The 15,467-nt window shown below is 59.8% G+C and overlaps 1 protein-coding gene across 6 annotated transcripts in view; it reads left to right on the plus strand.

Annotated features, from left to right (window-relative positions):
• TFDP1 (transcription factor Dp-1) overlaps positions 1 to 15,467 on the plus strand; it is a 31,215-nt gene that overhangs the window by 14,246 nt on the left and 1,502 nt on the right. For 3 of the 6 annotated variants that reach the window (XM_036904811.2, XM_036904812.2, XM_057494444.1), the window contains exons 4-11: positions 5,183 to 5,289; positions 7,891 to 8,012; positions 8,996 to 9,161; positions 9,503 to 9,646; positions 10,110 to 10,178; positions 11,776 to 11,927; positions 12,153 to 12,319; positions 13,083 to 13,161. In XM_036904811.2, coding sequence (XP_036760706.1) covers positions 5,183 to 5,289; positions 7,891 to 8,012; positions 8,996 to 9,161; positions 9,503 to 9,646; positions 10,110 to 10,178; positions 11,776 to 11,927; positions 12,153 to 12,319; positions 13,083 to 13,161 — 1,006 coding nt within the window. The remainder of the gene's footprint in view (positions 1 to 5,182; positions 5,290 to 7,890; positions 8,013 to 8,995; positions 9,162 to 9,502; positions 9,647 to 10,109; positions 10,179 to 11,775; positions 11,928 to 12,152; positions 12,320 to 13,082; positions 13,162 to 15,467) is intronic. The other 3 variants (XM_036904814.2, XM_057494445.1, XM_057494446.1) reach the window with 1 other exon arrangement.

The following is a 15,467-nucleotide window of genomic DNA, read 5'->3' on the forward strand; positions in this document are numbered from 1 at the left end:
TGGCTCGAGTGAAATATTTCAGTGTGACTAATTAGCATTTAAAATTTTCAGAAATTTCAGGTGTGACATTTTCTGCTGAAGTGATGAAGCAGAAATAGTGAAAAGCCCACAAACTTTGCTCCCTGGAAATGACGCAAGTCTTTCCCTCCAATGTTTATCCGACCTTGCCGCTGTCACTGGCTGGCTGCCCCATCCCTGCCTGATGTGCAGACCTGGGCTTGACTCCCGCTGAGTGTCACCGGGAGCCAAGGAGCTGAGCTGCCGGACTGGGGAAAGCGGCCTCCTGCCCGCAGACACCCTGGCCTGAGGGCCCGTGCCGCCTTGTCCCCGTGTGGTCTGGCCTGCAGCCGCCTCGTCTGGAGGTCGCGAGTCCCGACCTCCCCCGGCTCCTGGCCAAGTGGAGCCGCCCTCTGCGGCTGCTCTGGCGCCTCCCTCCTGCCAGCGCTGCTGTCAGGACCCGAGTGGCCCCGGGTGCCCCGGGCCTCGCCTCCCTGCAGCTGCCGGCCCTCGCTGTGGAGTGTGTGAGGGGGGTCAGGGTGGCCCTGCCTGCCACACTTCCTCTGTGCACGTGGGCTAGCGCTGCTGAGGTTCTTGCTCCTTCCAGGGAACTCACTGTCAGCAAACAGAGCCGTTCATCCACGCGGACGTGCAGCCCGGTGCTGCTCCGGTCGGTGGGGCCTGGACGTGGAGGGAGCGGGACTGGGTTGCTGCCTGTGTGGCGGCAGGGCTGGGTGGCAGGGCAGGCGAGCGGGGTGCACCCTCAGGCGGAGTTCCTGGGGAACCTCGGGTCTCCCTCCGGGCCTTCAGCGCTCATGGGAGAGGCAGGGACCACCGAGGGTGCCTGCCACTTCCCGGGACCTCGGGGGCAGCCCCAGGCTCCTCTTGGATCGGACTCGCACCCCAGCAGACCGACACGTGAAGGTGACATCACACGGTTGAGGCTCAAAAAGCTGTTTCCCCGAGAGCAGTGCACTGACTCGCAGCCTTTGCGCCCACAGGGCTGAAGAGTCCCCGATGCCGGGCCTCAGACAGTGCCATCTTCCACGTGCGTCTCACCTGTGCACCCCCCTGCTTGCTTCAGGTCATGCTTGTGGCCGCATTGCTCTGTGACCTTTGCACACACGTTTCCATTTATGGGCGGCTCCTGGCAGTGAGCAGAGGCAGGCCACGTGCCAAAGTATTGCACCCCCACCAGCCATGTGAGGCCCAGGAGCTCCATGCCCCCACCAGTGTCCGGCACTGAGCGTCCATGTCGTGTCGGCCTCCTGTGGCCTGCGCTGCTGGGGCGGCCTGTCCGGGGTGCTGTGCTGGAGGCCCTGTGTCCCCCGCCCTGTCCTGAGTGGGCGCTGCCTGGGCTTTGGCTTCCTGCTGCGGTGGGAGCTGCTGCCCTGGGCTCAGGCTGCCTTCTGCCTCGTAGAGGCGCGCTGGCCGGCTGGGCCCCCGCCGCCATGTGTCCTTCTTCTGATCCGAGTCTGCAGTTGTCTCGCATGCTGCCTTTCAGATTGGCAAGTTTTTGTATATTGTGTGAATGGCTTGTGCTCCCTGGAGGACACCCCGGCGGTGCCTGGGCCCACTGCGCTGCCGGTGCCGGGTGCACCTGTGTCCTGGGAACACGCCTCCGTGCAGCGTGCAGCGTGCAGCGCTCGGCGTGCAGTAGCTGTCTCCCAGCTGCTCTGTGCTGCGTCCTGCGAGCTGGGCCACCCCTGGCAGCCTCCAGTGCTGGCCTTTGTTTCCGGGCAACTTCTGGGAGAACTCTAGGACCTGACCCTTGGCTTGACGTGACCCTGCTTCCTGTGGGGTGCCCCACGTGCTGGCGCCGGTGGGCCCCATCCTACGCGCATCTCCCCATGCAAGCGTCCCCTGCAGGTCAGCAGGGGTGTCCCCATGACATGTGTGCCCCTGTCCCGGAGTTGTGCTCTGTAGGCTTCTAGGCAGGAGAGAGACTTAGCAGTGATGTGTGCTGGAAGCTTGTTCTGCTTTAGAATCCTTGACATGCGGTAGCCACGCTCTTCCCACATGCTCACGTGCACACACATGGTGGGTGCAGGCACGCTGGTCGGCGGCTGGGAGGAAGCAGGGCTCTGGTGAGCCCTGCAGCTGCTGCCCGGTGGGGCAGAGCCGTCGGCTTCTCCATCTGCCCGCTCTGACCCAGAGGATGTTGGGATGTGGTGGTGGCATCCTGCCCTGTGGGCCTCACCTCCAGGCTTGGGACAGTGACACCTCTGCAGTGAAACGTGAGCAGTGGAGGGCGGCTCTGCAGAGGTGGTGCGGGCCTCGGCCGGGTCGTGGCTGAGGGTGGAGCCCTGGGCTGCGTGCACCGGAGACCTGGGGGAGCACACGGACCCTTTTCTCTCAGAGTCCACGTGGCTCAGCTCCTGGGTGGAAGGCTCCTGTGGGTGTTCGTGGCTGCTGCAGTGGCCCAGGAGGGGACCTCCCACCAGGCCCTGGGCACAGAAGACAGCGGTGGGCTGGCCTAGTGCCCATGGGCGCCCTGGAGGGCAGCACCTGCTCTCACCTGGGGCAGAACCGTGAAGACACAGTATGCATAGGAGCCACGTTCTGGGGCCCTTTTGGCCAAATTAGCAAACAGAATATTGTGGCCTGGTAGGCAAAATAGTAACTCTGAAAACATTAGGTTCTGAAAGTTTTTAAGTGCTTGGTTAAAGTTGCTTTCAAGAGAGCATTACGCTTAAGCTTTCATAGTTTGATATCTGAAGACCTGTAGATATTAATGGAATGTGTTACTAGTCATAAAAATGTGCTGAACTGTTCTTAGAATCCTTTTTCTGTTAATGCTTAGAAAAATTCATACCACTTAGATTCCTAACTCGTTTTCTTGCCTCGCAAGGAGCTGTCCATTTGATGACGCTGTGCTAGAAAAGGCAGTTCTTTACAGAGCGTTTGCATACATTCCAGTTGAAAGAGCACCGTTCCCCGTGGTTGGAGACCCTGGGCTGTTACAACCGAACCCGTCCTGCAACTGGACCCTCAGTCCTGCTCCCCAAAGAGGGGAGTGTGTGGCAGTCTTCCTCAGAGAGACGTGTTAAACACTGTAGTGTCTGTGGCCAGATTAACCAAATTGAAGTGCCACCTGGCCCTCATCTCCCTGAGTCAGCAGCTGCAGAGACCTGGGAGAAGAGTGCAGCTGGGGTGCAGGATGCGGGGTGTGCGCTGTGACCCGTGTGTAGGCACGTGGAGGTGTTTGTGTGCATGTGGTGGCCACGTGGAAGTGCCGTGAGGGTCGGTGACCCGGCGGCCCATCTGGGTGGCCTGTGAGGGCGTGAGTGCCACAGCGCAGGGCCTGCTGGCTCCACCACAGTGCTTCCGGAGTAGCGGACAGGACAGGCAGAGGCCATCGGCGTCCACCCACTGGGATGGGCGCAGCCCAGGGACATTGGCTGCTCTGCCAGCGGCATGGGTCTGGGCTCTGAGCGTGCTCTGTGCAGACACACTCTCTGGACACACGCGGGGTCCCGCGGGACTGTGTCCCGTGTTGTGATTGCCTGGTCCTGCCATCGATGAGTCTGACGTGCACGTATTTGACACACAAAATAAGCTTTAGAATCTGTGCTGTGGGAACCGCCTGGGCTGCAGTGCGGCAGTGCCTCTACAAGCCTCTGCCTCAAGCCCTGTTTTCTTCCTTTTGATTCATTGAAAGGGAATCATTTGTTGAAAAAAAGCCCCATTTTATCTTTTTTATGAATCAGCTCAGTACCCTGGTGGCTCTAGTCACCAATCCACCTGTGGATCTGAAGAGTACGCTTAGTTCTATGGATTTTTACATCTCTCAGTGCAAAATGGGATAGCTTAATTTTTATGTTTTAAAATATTTTGCATATATGTGACACAAATTTGCTTTTGTGAAGATATACATCTCTATTTTTAGAGGAAAATAAACTCAGAGCAGATAACCTTATTTTGTTTACAGAAAATAATTTAAATATCTGTTGGTGCTGGTTGGTAAAAATATTAATATTTAGCCAGTTGAATTAAGGGTGAATGTCTGCCTTGGTGAACTTAGGTTATTAAGTGAAATTATTCAGTGATCATATGTAGCAGCAAAATTAATTTTCTATTGGGTGTTGAAGTCTGTTCTTTAAAGTGCGCAGACCGGGAAGGGCTCAGAGAGGAGTTCCAGTGCCAGGTTCCGGAAGTCGGTGTGTCTTGGGTCCCTGCGACGCATCGGGCGCTGCACTGGTGGGCTGGCCAAACCCGCCGCAGGGTCAGGCCTGTGCTGGGCCCGTCCACGGAGCTGCCGCCTCCAGCCCCTGGTGCCTTGCCCACCTGGTGAGCTGGAAGAGGCCGGCTGCTTTAGGGGTGCAGAGGGTGACCAGAGGTGGTTCCCTCTCCTCATGCTGCAGTGACCGGAAAATTGACCAGTCCCTCTCTGGAGGGCATCCAGGCTCTCCTGGAAAAAGTGTGGACCAGCTGTGCCCCTCTCGCCCCCGCTCTGCCCTTGGGGCCTCCTGGCTGTACCAGTCCCGCCTCGGTTTCCAGGCGCACCACTTGCTTTACATATTCCTCTGCTTGTTTTCTCTGTGCTCTCTAATGCCATCAGGGCAAGGGGTTTATTTTTATATTTTGAGTTTTTAACATTTATGCTTCATTTTATTTATTGTGTAAAGTAAGATACTTCATGATTTTTATTGATTTTTTTATTGACATTGGGGCACACAGGTGCTCTTAGGAGCCATGTTTCTAGTTCCCCTTTGCTGTGTGTTAAGGTTTCTGGGTATTCAATGAGGGTGGCGGCTTCTCCACAAAGGGTTCTTCCTGGAAACAAATGAGATTCTACTTCTTGAGGGAACATGGATTGTTAGATGTCTAAACCAGAGAAATGTTGGAATATAAGGGAATATTTTCAGAGTCCTGTTGTAGAATGGTCATAGGGTTGAGCGTATCAGAGCCACTGCCTCCAGGTCCCGGAGCCCGTCCAGAACGCTCCGTCCAAGGGCGGGCAGCCGCAGCAGGACTGCTGAGGCACCGGGGCACCTGAGCCCCTGCCCCGGGCAGGAGGCGCCCAGAGGGGCCGGCTGTGTGGCAGAGCTGCACATCTCCCGCTCAGTAGGGTGTTGGCGCATGACCAGGACCTAAATAGTGGGAACGGGGAGAGCGAGGGTCTCCGGCCAGACGCATGTCCCCCCGACACGGCCGCTCTGACCCCTCATTCCCTGTGTTGCAGGCGTGGTGTCCTTGCTGGCTGTGCACCCTTCCTCGGTAAACACACTCGGGAAGCAGCTCCTGCCAAAAACGTTTGGACAGTCCAATGTCAACATCGCACAACAAGTGGTAAGGGGCCTGGGCGGGCCTGCAGGGCGGGCTGTGGTGCCAGGCTGCAGTGGGGCGGAGCCCTTGCAGTCTGCCATCGAGGGCGCCGTGCAGGGAGGCTGCCTGCTCAGGGTTCTGAGTGCTCATGTCTGCTCACCGGCTCCGGCCTTCCCGCCCGAGTGGCTGGACAGTGGGGCCTGGCCAAGCCAGGGCAGCCTCCCCACCTGCTGCTACATGTGCCGGTTCTGAATCTGCCCGACGGGTTTCTTGGGTGTGACAGAGAACTCGGCTAGAGCAGCTGGAATCTCGGTCTGGACCCCCCTCAGTGTGGGCCTCCCTTGCCTGCCGGGGAAGCAAGGATGGTGTCTGTGCAGACCTCGCAGGGGGGCTCTAGTGCTGTGGCCCATCCTGCACTAGGTCAGGAGCGTCCGGCCCCTGCCATGTCTCCCCACCTGATCAGCTCCCCACTGTGGGATTTAGCAGGACCCCTCCTTCCAGGCTCCGGTTAGGTTGCAGCCACCCCTACTCTTGGGCGGCTGTGGGCAGGGACACCATTCCTGATACCAGAGCTGGTCGTGACCCTTTCTGCCCTTCCCAGGTGGCTACCCAGGCAGCGTCTAATTGCTCCCCGTCACCCAGCCCCTCTTGGCATGTGGGAAGACCTAGACCATGTTTAGTACAACACAGCTTTTCAATAAGTATTTTTTTGATATAACTTACTCTGTTTTGTCTTTTACTTTATAACTCACACTTTTTCATGTCGTCGGAACTGTGTACTGCAGCAGATGGGCTTGGGACTAGGCCGTGAGTTACGGGAGCAGTTCTGTTTATTGCCAGTGTAAATAGTCGTGAGGAGACTCAGCATGAGCGTCTTCTGTGGCCCACCTTAAACCCATTGGTCTGGAAGATGACTCGCTGGCTCGAGTCCGGCGGTGTTAGGGTGGAGCCTCCCAGGCCCTGGCTGTGACCACCTCTCACACATTGCCGGGGTCTCTTACATTGACGTACACAGGGGATAGGAATGGAACGCCTCTGACCTGGGAGCCCAGGCCTGGTGTGAGGACGGTGTGATCCGTGCTCAGGGCTGGGCAATCCCCATGCCAGGTTCTTGCAAAGCAGGTGGGACGGGGGAAAGAGAAGCCTGCAGGTGTCAGGCGCCTTGAGCCCTCTGAGGGCTGCCCTGTCATTTGCGGAGGCCCCTCGCAGAGCAGGCAGTCACTGAGCACGTGCTCTTTCCGTCCTCAAGCAGAACGGAGAGGGTGGGGCGAGGGCATTGCGGTTAGGGCCCCACGGAGTGCCTGGGGTTGGGCAGACCTCGGGAGAGCATGGCGTGTGAGGTGGGCACACCGACCTCCACCTGCACGTGTGGGGTGAGCTGCTGCCCCACATCTGTCTTGAGAACCGGCAGCTGAGGACAGGTGAAGCGTCTGAGTGAGTGCCGTGAGCACGCGTCCCACAGGCCTCGGCTGGGGCCCCGTAACCCGCCCGCTGACCTTGGAAGCCAGCCTCCTAGGGCCTCACCCCGGGAGAGTCGTCCTCTTCTCTGGACCGTTTCCTTTGTCAGAGGTTCGCTGTCTGAGATCACGGCTTCTGTGGGAGGGTGAGCTGCAGTCTGAGAACGCTGGTGAGGCTTTGATCGCTGGGTATGTGGCCTGAAAGAGTGCGTTCAGTCGAGCACATTTCTTTCTGTGGTTTGTGGGTCATTAACGCTGACAGGTGACCTGGGCTTAGGGTGACTTACAAAGTGCCGGGCCAGCTGCCTGGGGCCACGGCAGGGAACACATTATCCCACTAGGAAGGGACTAGAGGGAGCCCCACGGAGAGGGCCAGTGGCTGTGGTGAGACCCTGAGGCTGCAGCCTGCCCTCCGCGTGCTGCCCTGGACCCGGAGCCACAGGGACATCCGCTGTGCCGTCACGTCACTGAGGCCCTTGTGTGTGGAAATCGTGAAGCCGAATCATTTCCTGAGTCGGCTCACGGGTTCAGGTGGAGTCACTCAGCGAGGTCTCTGTGAGGTCGGAGTTCTCCTTGGTAGCAGAAGGCCGTGTCTGTGTCCCCGTGATGGTGTTGGCGTGTCAGGTGGCAGCCCCAAGCTCTAAAGTCCTTGTTGTCCGAGGGCAGACCAAAGCTCCCCTCCTTCTGGCTCCTGGGCAGCTGCTGGTCTACGGTGTCTGCTGGGCAGCGGAACCCCTTGCGCCCGGCTCGGTTCCCCAGCCCTGTGCTGCTGCGGGGCCCCCCACAAAGCCGCCATCAGGCTGGTCTCTTGGGGGGCTGGGGTCCTCCGGGGGCCTTCTCCCTTCTCCTGTGGTTCTTGGCCTCTTGTTCACATCTCATCCGGTCACTGAGGGGAGGAAATAGTGGGGACATGCCGAGTCCACACGGACTCTGCGTCCAGGGCCTCGTGGGCTGGCATTCCTGCTCTTCTCGGGAGGGTGTCCCGCACGCACGCTTGGGACAGGACGTCCTAGTCCGGGGCACCGCTGTTGGGCACGTGTACCGTCTGCCCTCTCTGCCCTCCGTGGTGGAAGCTCAGCAGAGGCTGTGGATAATGGGAAATGATACAAAGGAGGCATCCTGCGCGGGAGATTTCTGACGTGTTCTGAATTGTCTTTTCTGACTGTAGGTAATTGGTACGCCTCAGAGACCAGCAGCTCCAAACACTATCGTGGTAGGAAGCCCTCACACCCCCCACACTCACTTTGTCTCACAGAACCAGCCTTCAGACCCCTCACCTTGGTCTGCCGGGTGAGCACATCGCCTAGAAGGGTACCCGCTGTCTGTGGCCGGGGCTGACCGCCATGCTGGAGGGCTGGAAAGCCCAGCAATGCCCTGAGTAGATGCGTAGTGAAGGCACGCCCTTCCTCGTACTGGGAAGCAGAGCTGCAGGGGCCCCCTTGGAGTTTTGGGGTGGTAGCTACACTGTAAAGGGTGGAGAGTGGTTCCATGTAGTTTTGGGGTGGTGGCTATACCATGAAGGGGAAGAGCAGCCCCCTGTGGATTTGGGGTTGTGGCTACACTGTGGGCAGTGACCAGCTACTGATGGGTGGCGGAAGGTGGCTTCTCCACACGGTGCCTTCCCCTGTCTGCACCAGGAAGCAGTGTGGGGGCTCCCACGTGACTGGGTGGTCCCACCGCAAAGTCACTTTCACCTTTCCTCCACTAAAGCAAACTAACAAAAAGAAAGTTTCATGAAATTGTATTTGTTCAAAAGCAAAAGTCATGAGACCCTAAAATTCATCCAGCTAAAAACTGACCTTTTCCTTGATGTGACTTGAGACATTTAGACTTTTGTCTTACCTCCCGACTGGAAGGGCACTGGGGACGTCAGTGTGGGGCACCCGCTGCCATGTGGGCCCCACGATCTTTGCACCACCTTGTCTAGTAGTCTGCTCAAATTTGCCCTGTAAATTCCTGAATTTGCAGTAAAGCCTCGTAGTTGCTGATGTCGGTTGACATCTTTAAGAAACAGCGTCTGGTGTGTGATGTGCGCACACGTACAGGTCAGTCCGTCCTTGGGGACGGCCCTGCTTCTCCTGGGAGAGGAAGGTAGATGTGAGGTCAGCCACTTGCAGCAGGAGGGAAGTGCGGGCGCCCCGTGGAGGTGGCACAGGCTGGCTCCCGGGAGCTCCAGTGCCTTGGCCTGGTGTGCTGGCCCTGCGGGTGGCGTGGGCCCCGGTCCGAGGCTGGCCTCAGGATCTAAGGGAATCTCTTTTCCTTGTATTTTGAAGGAAACGCAACCGGAAAGGAGAGAAGAATGGCAAGGGTCTGAGGCACTTCTCCATGAAGGTGTGCGAGAAGGTGCAGCGGAAGGGGACCACGTCCTACAACGAGGTGGCTGACGAGCTGGTTGCCGAGTTCAGCGCGGCCGACAACCACATCCTGCCAAACGAGTCGGTACGTAGTGCCGCTTGGGGACCAGGGCGACAGGTGCCACCACCACTGTGGACACCCGGGCGTTTCCGGGACGGTGCATAGGGATTTCCCCCTGCCTGTGGGCGCAACGCCCCATTGTCCCAGGTTCTGGCTCTGTGTGTTGGGCAGCTGCCCCTGCAGGCGCCCTGGCTTGGCCTGGCCTGCATCCCCCGCACTGCCGGCCCCCTTGTCTCTGGCAGCTGCTAGACAACTCATGCCCACGGGTGAGGTGACCACGCGGGTCTTTCGTGCCCAGGGTCTGGAGCTCTAGCACCATCTGTGAGCTGCTGGGCAGTCTGCAAAGCTCCGCCCTGTCTTCCCAGGCTTATGACCAGAAGAACATAAGACGGAGGGTCTACGACGCCCTGAACGTGCTGATGGCCATGAACATCATCTCCAAGGAGAAGAAGGAGATCAAGTGGATCGGCCTGCCCACCAACTCAGCGCAGGAGTGCCAGAGTCTGGAGGTGCGCCCCCGGCCCTGCGGCTGCCCACAGCGGGCCAGCTCGGTGCCTGTGCCACCAGCACCTGCTCCGGGCCTTGGGCTCGTGCGCCTGGCGCTTCCGGGTCCCAAGTCTGGTCAGGCCTGAGCTCTTCCATCGGGCGGATGCTGGGTGCCCGTGCCGCCTAATCTGGTTCCACAGACACCCCTGTGGGGGGCGCAGTGGCCCAGTTGAGGATGGTGAGCCCGTGGGGGTAGATTCTGAGTCCTTGCTGGTGGGGTTCTTTACGTGAGAGCAGCGTCCAGACACTGAGAGAAGACCGGAGGCTGTGTGTCCTTGAGGTTGGGAGGCTCATCGGTGTGAGCAGCTCGTGCCAGCTCTGGGCCCGCGTCACACTCGGGGCGGGGATCCCTTAGGGGCGAGCGGACGGGGCCCAGGATTCCTGTGCTGGCTGCCGTGTGACTGGCTGTCGTGGCTGTTTCCACAGGTGGAGAGGCAGAGGAGGCTGGAGAGGATCAAGCAGAAGCAGTCTCAGCTCCAGGAGCTCATCCTGCAGGTGAGGTGCCGCAGCCCTGCCTGCCCGCTCAGCCCCTCGGGGTTCACTGCGTCCTCCGGCCCCCGGCCCTGTCCCCTCCCTCTGCCTCGGGACCGCAGCCTGGTCGGCAAGCTCACGGTCCTGTGCGCACAGCCGGGAGGCCGCTGCAGCCTTGCTCTGCGCACACGCCCGCGTCCCTGCCCTCTGCCTCCTCCCAGGGCAGGGCAGCTGCAGCCGAGTCGGCCTGGGAGAGGGGCACCCACACCCGCACGACTTCCATCACGGCCACTGTCGCGTCGTTCTGTTTGTCATTGGCTGTTGTTAATCTCGGCCTGTGCCTGGTTCGTGGTGAGCTCATCCGGGTGTGTGTGTGCAGGAGAGGTAGCTCTTCTGGTCCGGGGGTGTGTGCTGAGGTTCTGGGCCTGCAGAGACATCCCCGAGCCCCAGCCTCCCCCTGCAGGGTCCTGGAGCTGCACCTCTGAGTTGGTGAGGGGCCAGCTGGAGGCGTGGCTGGCCTGACGGAAGCAACGTGGTGCTGGGGTCCACGGGCCAGCCGTCAGCGGGAGTGGGAGCTAGGCAGGGGAGGGAAGGGTGGCTCGCAGTGATATATCCAGATGCTTACAGACCCCAAGGCCAGTGAGGGCACCAGGGAGTCCAGGGACCCTGGGGGGTGGGGGTGCATGCCCAAGACCCAGAGGGCCAGGTGTGCCAAGGCTGTGGCAGCGAGTGGAACCCTTGGAGGGAGTGTGGGGTCTGAGGAGTAGGTGGCCTACTGCTGAGGGTGGGAGTCTGCAACTTGGGAGAGGCCAGAGGGGTCACTGTGGGCTTGGGTTGCCCATGGCCATGTAGAGGGATGGATTTGCCAGGCCAGGTGGGCTCAGCACGGGCACATTACCTAGCCATGGTACTCCATTGCCCCTAGAAGGGGTGTCGGGACCAGTGCCAGGGATGGGGTGATCTGGCCAGTGGGGAGGTGGTTACCGGGTTGAGGGGGCAGAGGCACTCAGGAGGCAGAAGAGAAGAGGGGTGCAGGCCAGCCCCTCACCCCCCAGTTCTCCTACCAAGCCCCTTGGGTAGGAGTCGCACCTGCCCTGTGCCCATAGCACGTTGTGGCTACTTAGCAAATTCAGGTCACCTCCTGAACCCCCAGCTCAAGGCCCTGGGTCCCACTGTGGGCAGTGTGGGGGGCCAGTGGGGGACCGGTTGGGAGGGAGGGCCTCTTTTCTGGCTAAAGTTGACAGAAGGAAGTTTCCTTGGAGATAAGAGTTGTTCCAGGCCGAGGCCCGCAGCCAGGCCCAGCAAGAACCCCTCCCCACCAGGTCTGCGCCCCCATGTCTGAGCACAAGGCTATGAGGCATGTTGGGACCCCTGGGCAGGGGGCACCACCTCCAGGCCCATATGTCTCTCTTCCCCCTTCCTGTGGGTTCTTGTCTGTGTGGCGAGGATGCTGGTCACTATGGTCACAGCCCCTCCAGGGTGTTGGGGTTTTGGGGTGCGGGTTCTCTGCTGGGCTCGCTGGCCTGCAGCCCCCAGCTGTTTGCTGTCTTCTCTGATGGGGGCTTGGGGAGGGTCAGCAAAGGCACTGACTGGAGTGGCACATCCATCGCTCACCTTCTAGCAAATCGCCTTCAAGAACCTGGTGCACAGGAACCGGCAGGCGGAGCAGCAGGCCAGCAGGCCCCCGCCCCCAAACTCTGTCATTCACCTGCCTTTCATCATCGTGAACACCAGCAAGAGGACGGTCATTGACTGCAGCATTTCTAACGACAAGTACGTGTGGTCACCGTACGGTCAGTCGTGGCCTCGGCTCGGCTGCCCACGCCCAATGCTCTCTCGCCGGGCTGCTCTTCTGATCAAAAAGCCACAGCTGTCAGGGCAGCTGCAGGTGGGCTGGGCCGGGCCGTGCGTCTGGGTGGACCCCCAGGTGGGGGCCGGGGCCTCAGGGCCGGGCTGTCCGCGGTCCCGCTGCGCTCCAACAGCGACTCCCTCCTGCAGGTTCGAGTACCTGTTCAACTTTGACAACACGTTTGAGATCCATGATGACATAGAGGTGCTGAAACGCATGGGCATGGCCTGTGGCCTGGAGTCCGGGAGCTGCTCCGCCGAGGACCTGAAGACCGCGAGGAGCCTGGTCCCCAAGGCCCTGGAGCCCTATGTGACAGGTCAGGGGCGGCCAGAGGGGGGTACAGCCCCAGTCCTGGGTGAGAGCCCCTGGCTGCGGACGTTGGCCTCTCTGCTGAGGTCTGCTCGGTATGCGGCACAGACAGGGCACAAGAGCCTGAGGGTCTTGGGGACTGTGAGGCGTGGCTGTCTGGCAGGGCCGTCACCCACCAGGACATGAGTGGAGCCTACATTTTGTGGGTTTGCTGAGGTTTATGTGGCCAGGTGTCAAGCCGGGTGGGCCCGGGTAGGAGGCCTGCAGCTGCCCAGGACAGATGGTGAGGGGCTGGGGTGCCTCCCGGGGGTGGGTGTTCCCTGCAGCAGAGGAACGAGGCCCAGCGACAGGAGGGGCATTTGCTCGACAGACGGCTCCTCGGGCTTCTTTGCTGAGCTGGCAGTGTCCTGGCCACAGAGAGGGGGCCGTGTGTGTGGCTGTGTTCTCCGGAGCTGCAGCGTCTGGGCCCGGGGACGTCTGGCCTTGGGGTCAGGCCCCTCCCAGGCCCCAGCAGCCGCCCTGCTCATTCTCTGCTTCGTGACAGCTGACAGCTGTGCTCTCCCCAGGGGTGACACGTCAGCTGGGGACTTCTCTGCCTTCCTGGGAAGCCCGGCCCGTTGGCTGTGCCCTGGACGAGCGGGGCGCCTCCTGGCAGGTGGCACAGTGCAGACAGCGCAGGCAGAGCAGCACCTCCGGCCGCAGCTCTGTTATCGGTGTGACGCCCGTTCTGCGCGGCCTGCGTGACTGACCTGTGCTCTTCTCCTCCTCAGAGATGGCTCAGGGGTCGGTCGGCGGGGTGTTCGTCACGTCGTCAGTCTCGACGTCCAACGGCACGAGGCTTTCTGCCAGGTGACCATGGGCCTGGGCCGGCGGGAGGGTGCCTTGTGCCCTGTAGCCGGGGGCCCTGCTTCCACAGCCCGCGGGCCTGCGCTGCTCAGGGTGGGGGCCGCGAGCAGGCAGCCACCCTGACCTGAAACCACGCCCGGGGCACAGGGCTGTCCGGTTCTTACTGTTTGAGGAGCAGTGCACAGGGAAGCAGGGCGGAAACCCCCAGCCCACCGCCGGCAGCCCCAGGACGGCTTTCTCTCCCGGTTCTAACACGCTGAGGTCACAGCACATGTGATTTTGCGTCCCACTTTTTCTCACTTTACCTTTTATTGTGTGTAATTTTTCTGTTATATGAAGGAGTTTATTATTTAAACCAAGGCGTGTTTACCCTTTGACCTGACAACCCCACAGGGCAGGGCAGGGCAGTGTCATCTGGTGTCCATCTCGGTCTTTATGATTTCAGCATCAGGTATTGGTGAAACAATGGCTTAATGTTTTACTTTGCATGTATTATGTTACATTAATCCTAAATGTTACTAAATGTCTGATTTCTTAAGATACAAGATAAATTAGCAGTCCACAGGTCAGGTCCAAAAACATGGGCCTATCTAATCGTGGTGGACACAGCATCAGTGGGTTTGTGTGTGACACAGACGGGGCCCCAGCGCAGCCCCGAGGGAGCCCTGCAGGTCGGGGAGGCACAGCCACGGGGGTCGCTCTGGGCGAGCGTCCAGGCTACAGGGAGAGGGACTTGGCTGCTGTCGGCTTGCACGTTAGCCAGCTCGGTGTGTAAGTCTGAATTTCCCACTGCGTGTGCAGGGGTCAGTCTAAAACACTGACGTGGTTGTTCCTCGAGGTAGAATTTGGGTACTTCTAAACTTCCATCTTTATGACAATCTTTGGTTAGATTAAGTTTTCAGACTCCTGTCAGTTTTTGTAACAAGGGAAATAAAGCCATTACCATTTCAGGAGAAAAGCCAGCGTTAACGGGGGCATTGGTATTTTCTGAGGATACAGTGATTTCCTGAAGTGCTCCCGGCTCGGGAACAAGGGTGTTTGCCAGTCAGCAAGGGCTGCTGGGAGCTCTGTTTTCACCCTTTCGGACTTGCTTTGCTGGGTTGGGTTTCCCAGGTGTGGAATCAAGAAAGTAACACTCGATAGTTCTTTTTGTGCAGTTTAATGCCAGGGAAGGTGTTAAAATACGTGCGTGGGTTCTGTTAAGTGGGTAGTGCGTCTCGGTGGCAGAGTAGCCGCGGCTCTGGCCCGAGGTGGGTGTGGAGCCACAGACCTCTGAGGGCCTGATGCACGGGCCAGGCCGGAGCACCGCTGGCCGCCTGATCATCTCGCCCCCCCGAGTCCCTCCTCGTCAAGTGTGTAACGGCCACATGAGCATGAGGTTCAGACCCTGCCCTGTGCCGTCATCTCAGGCGGATTCACCTTTTAAGAAGGAATCTCCTTCGCTTTGCTGAAGGCCAGCCTTCGAGTGGGGTCTCGGCCCCACGGCCCCCTGTGTGGCCGGCGCCCTGGGTCGAGCTGGGAGGAAGCCCGTCACAGCACAGATCCTAGGTCGGCACCTTCAGTACCAGATGGTTCTTAGGACCTTTTCTGCCATTACTGAAAAATTGAAATTCCTGTGACAGTAACCCAAGCGAGTCACGATTCACGCTGGAGGCGTGCCTCTGTCCCCCGCAGTTGGCCCAGGCTGTCACCTGCAGCACCCTAGACCCTTTGTGTCTGCTTCGCTCTCTGCTGGCATACCGCATCATGGCTGAACCTGGGGGTCTTTCACCAGGACCCCAGTTCTTACAGTATCTCTCCCTTCTAGGCCAGGGTCTCATCTGGGGCACTGTTGGCATTTGGGGCCAGAGAGCTCCTTGCTGGGGGTGCTGCCCTGTGCCTTGGGGAGTGTTCGGGGACCCTTGGCCTCAGATGCCAGACTACCTCGAGCCATTGTCACATGCCCCGGGTGAGGAGCATAACACAGGTGTGGTTCCAGACCTCCCTGGGCCCCGGTGTACAGGGCCAAGCTGTCCTGCCTCCCACCAGCTCCCCGCCCGCTCCCCCACCCCTGGGCCTGGCCGCTGCCCAGGGCCCCGCCGACTTGCAGCCAGTGCCACCCACAGACTGGAAGCCGGGGTCACTGTGGCCGTGCTTGAAGTGCAGGCTATGGAGCATCTGCTGAAACTCGCCTGTCCCAGCTCAGCTGAGCGTGGGGCCTGGGATGACACACGTGTGCACAAACAGGTGGCACACGGGCACACAGCTTGCTGGGTGCCTGCCCACTCTGCTGTTCAGGGAACCTTGAAAGGTCTTGTCTCTTTTTGGGG

Source organism: Manis pentadactyla, chromosome 17 (assembly GCF_030020395.1).
Source record: "Manis pentadactyla isolate mManPen7 chromosome 17, mManPen7.hap1, whole genome shotgun sequence".
In the NCBI taxonomy this organism is placed as follows: domain Eukaryota; kingdom Metazoa; phylum Chordata; class Mammalia; order Pholidota; family Manidae; genus Manis; species Manis pentadactyla.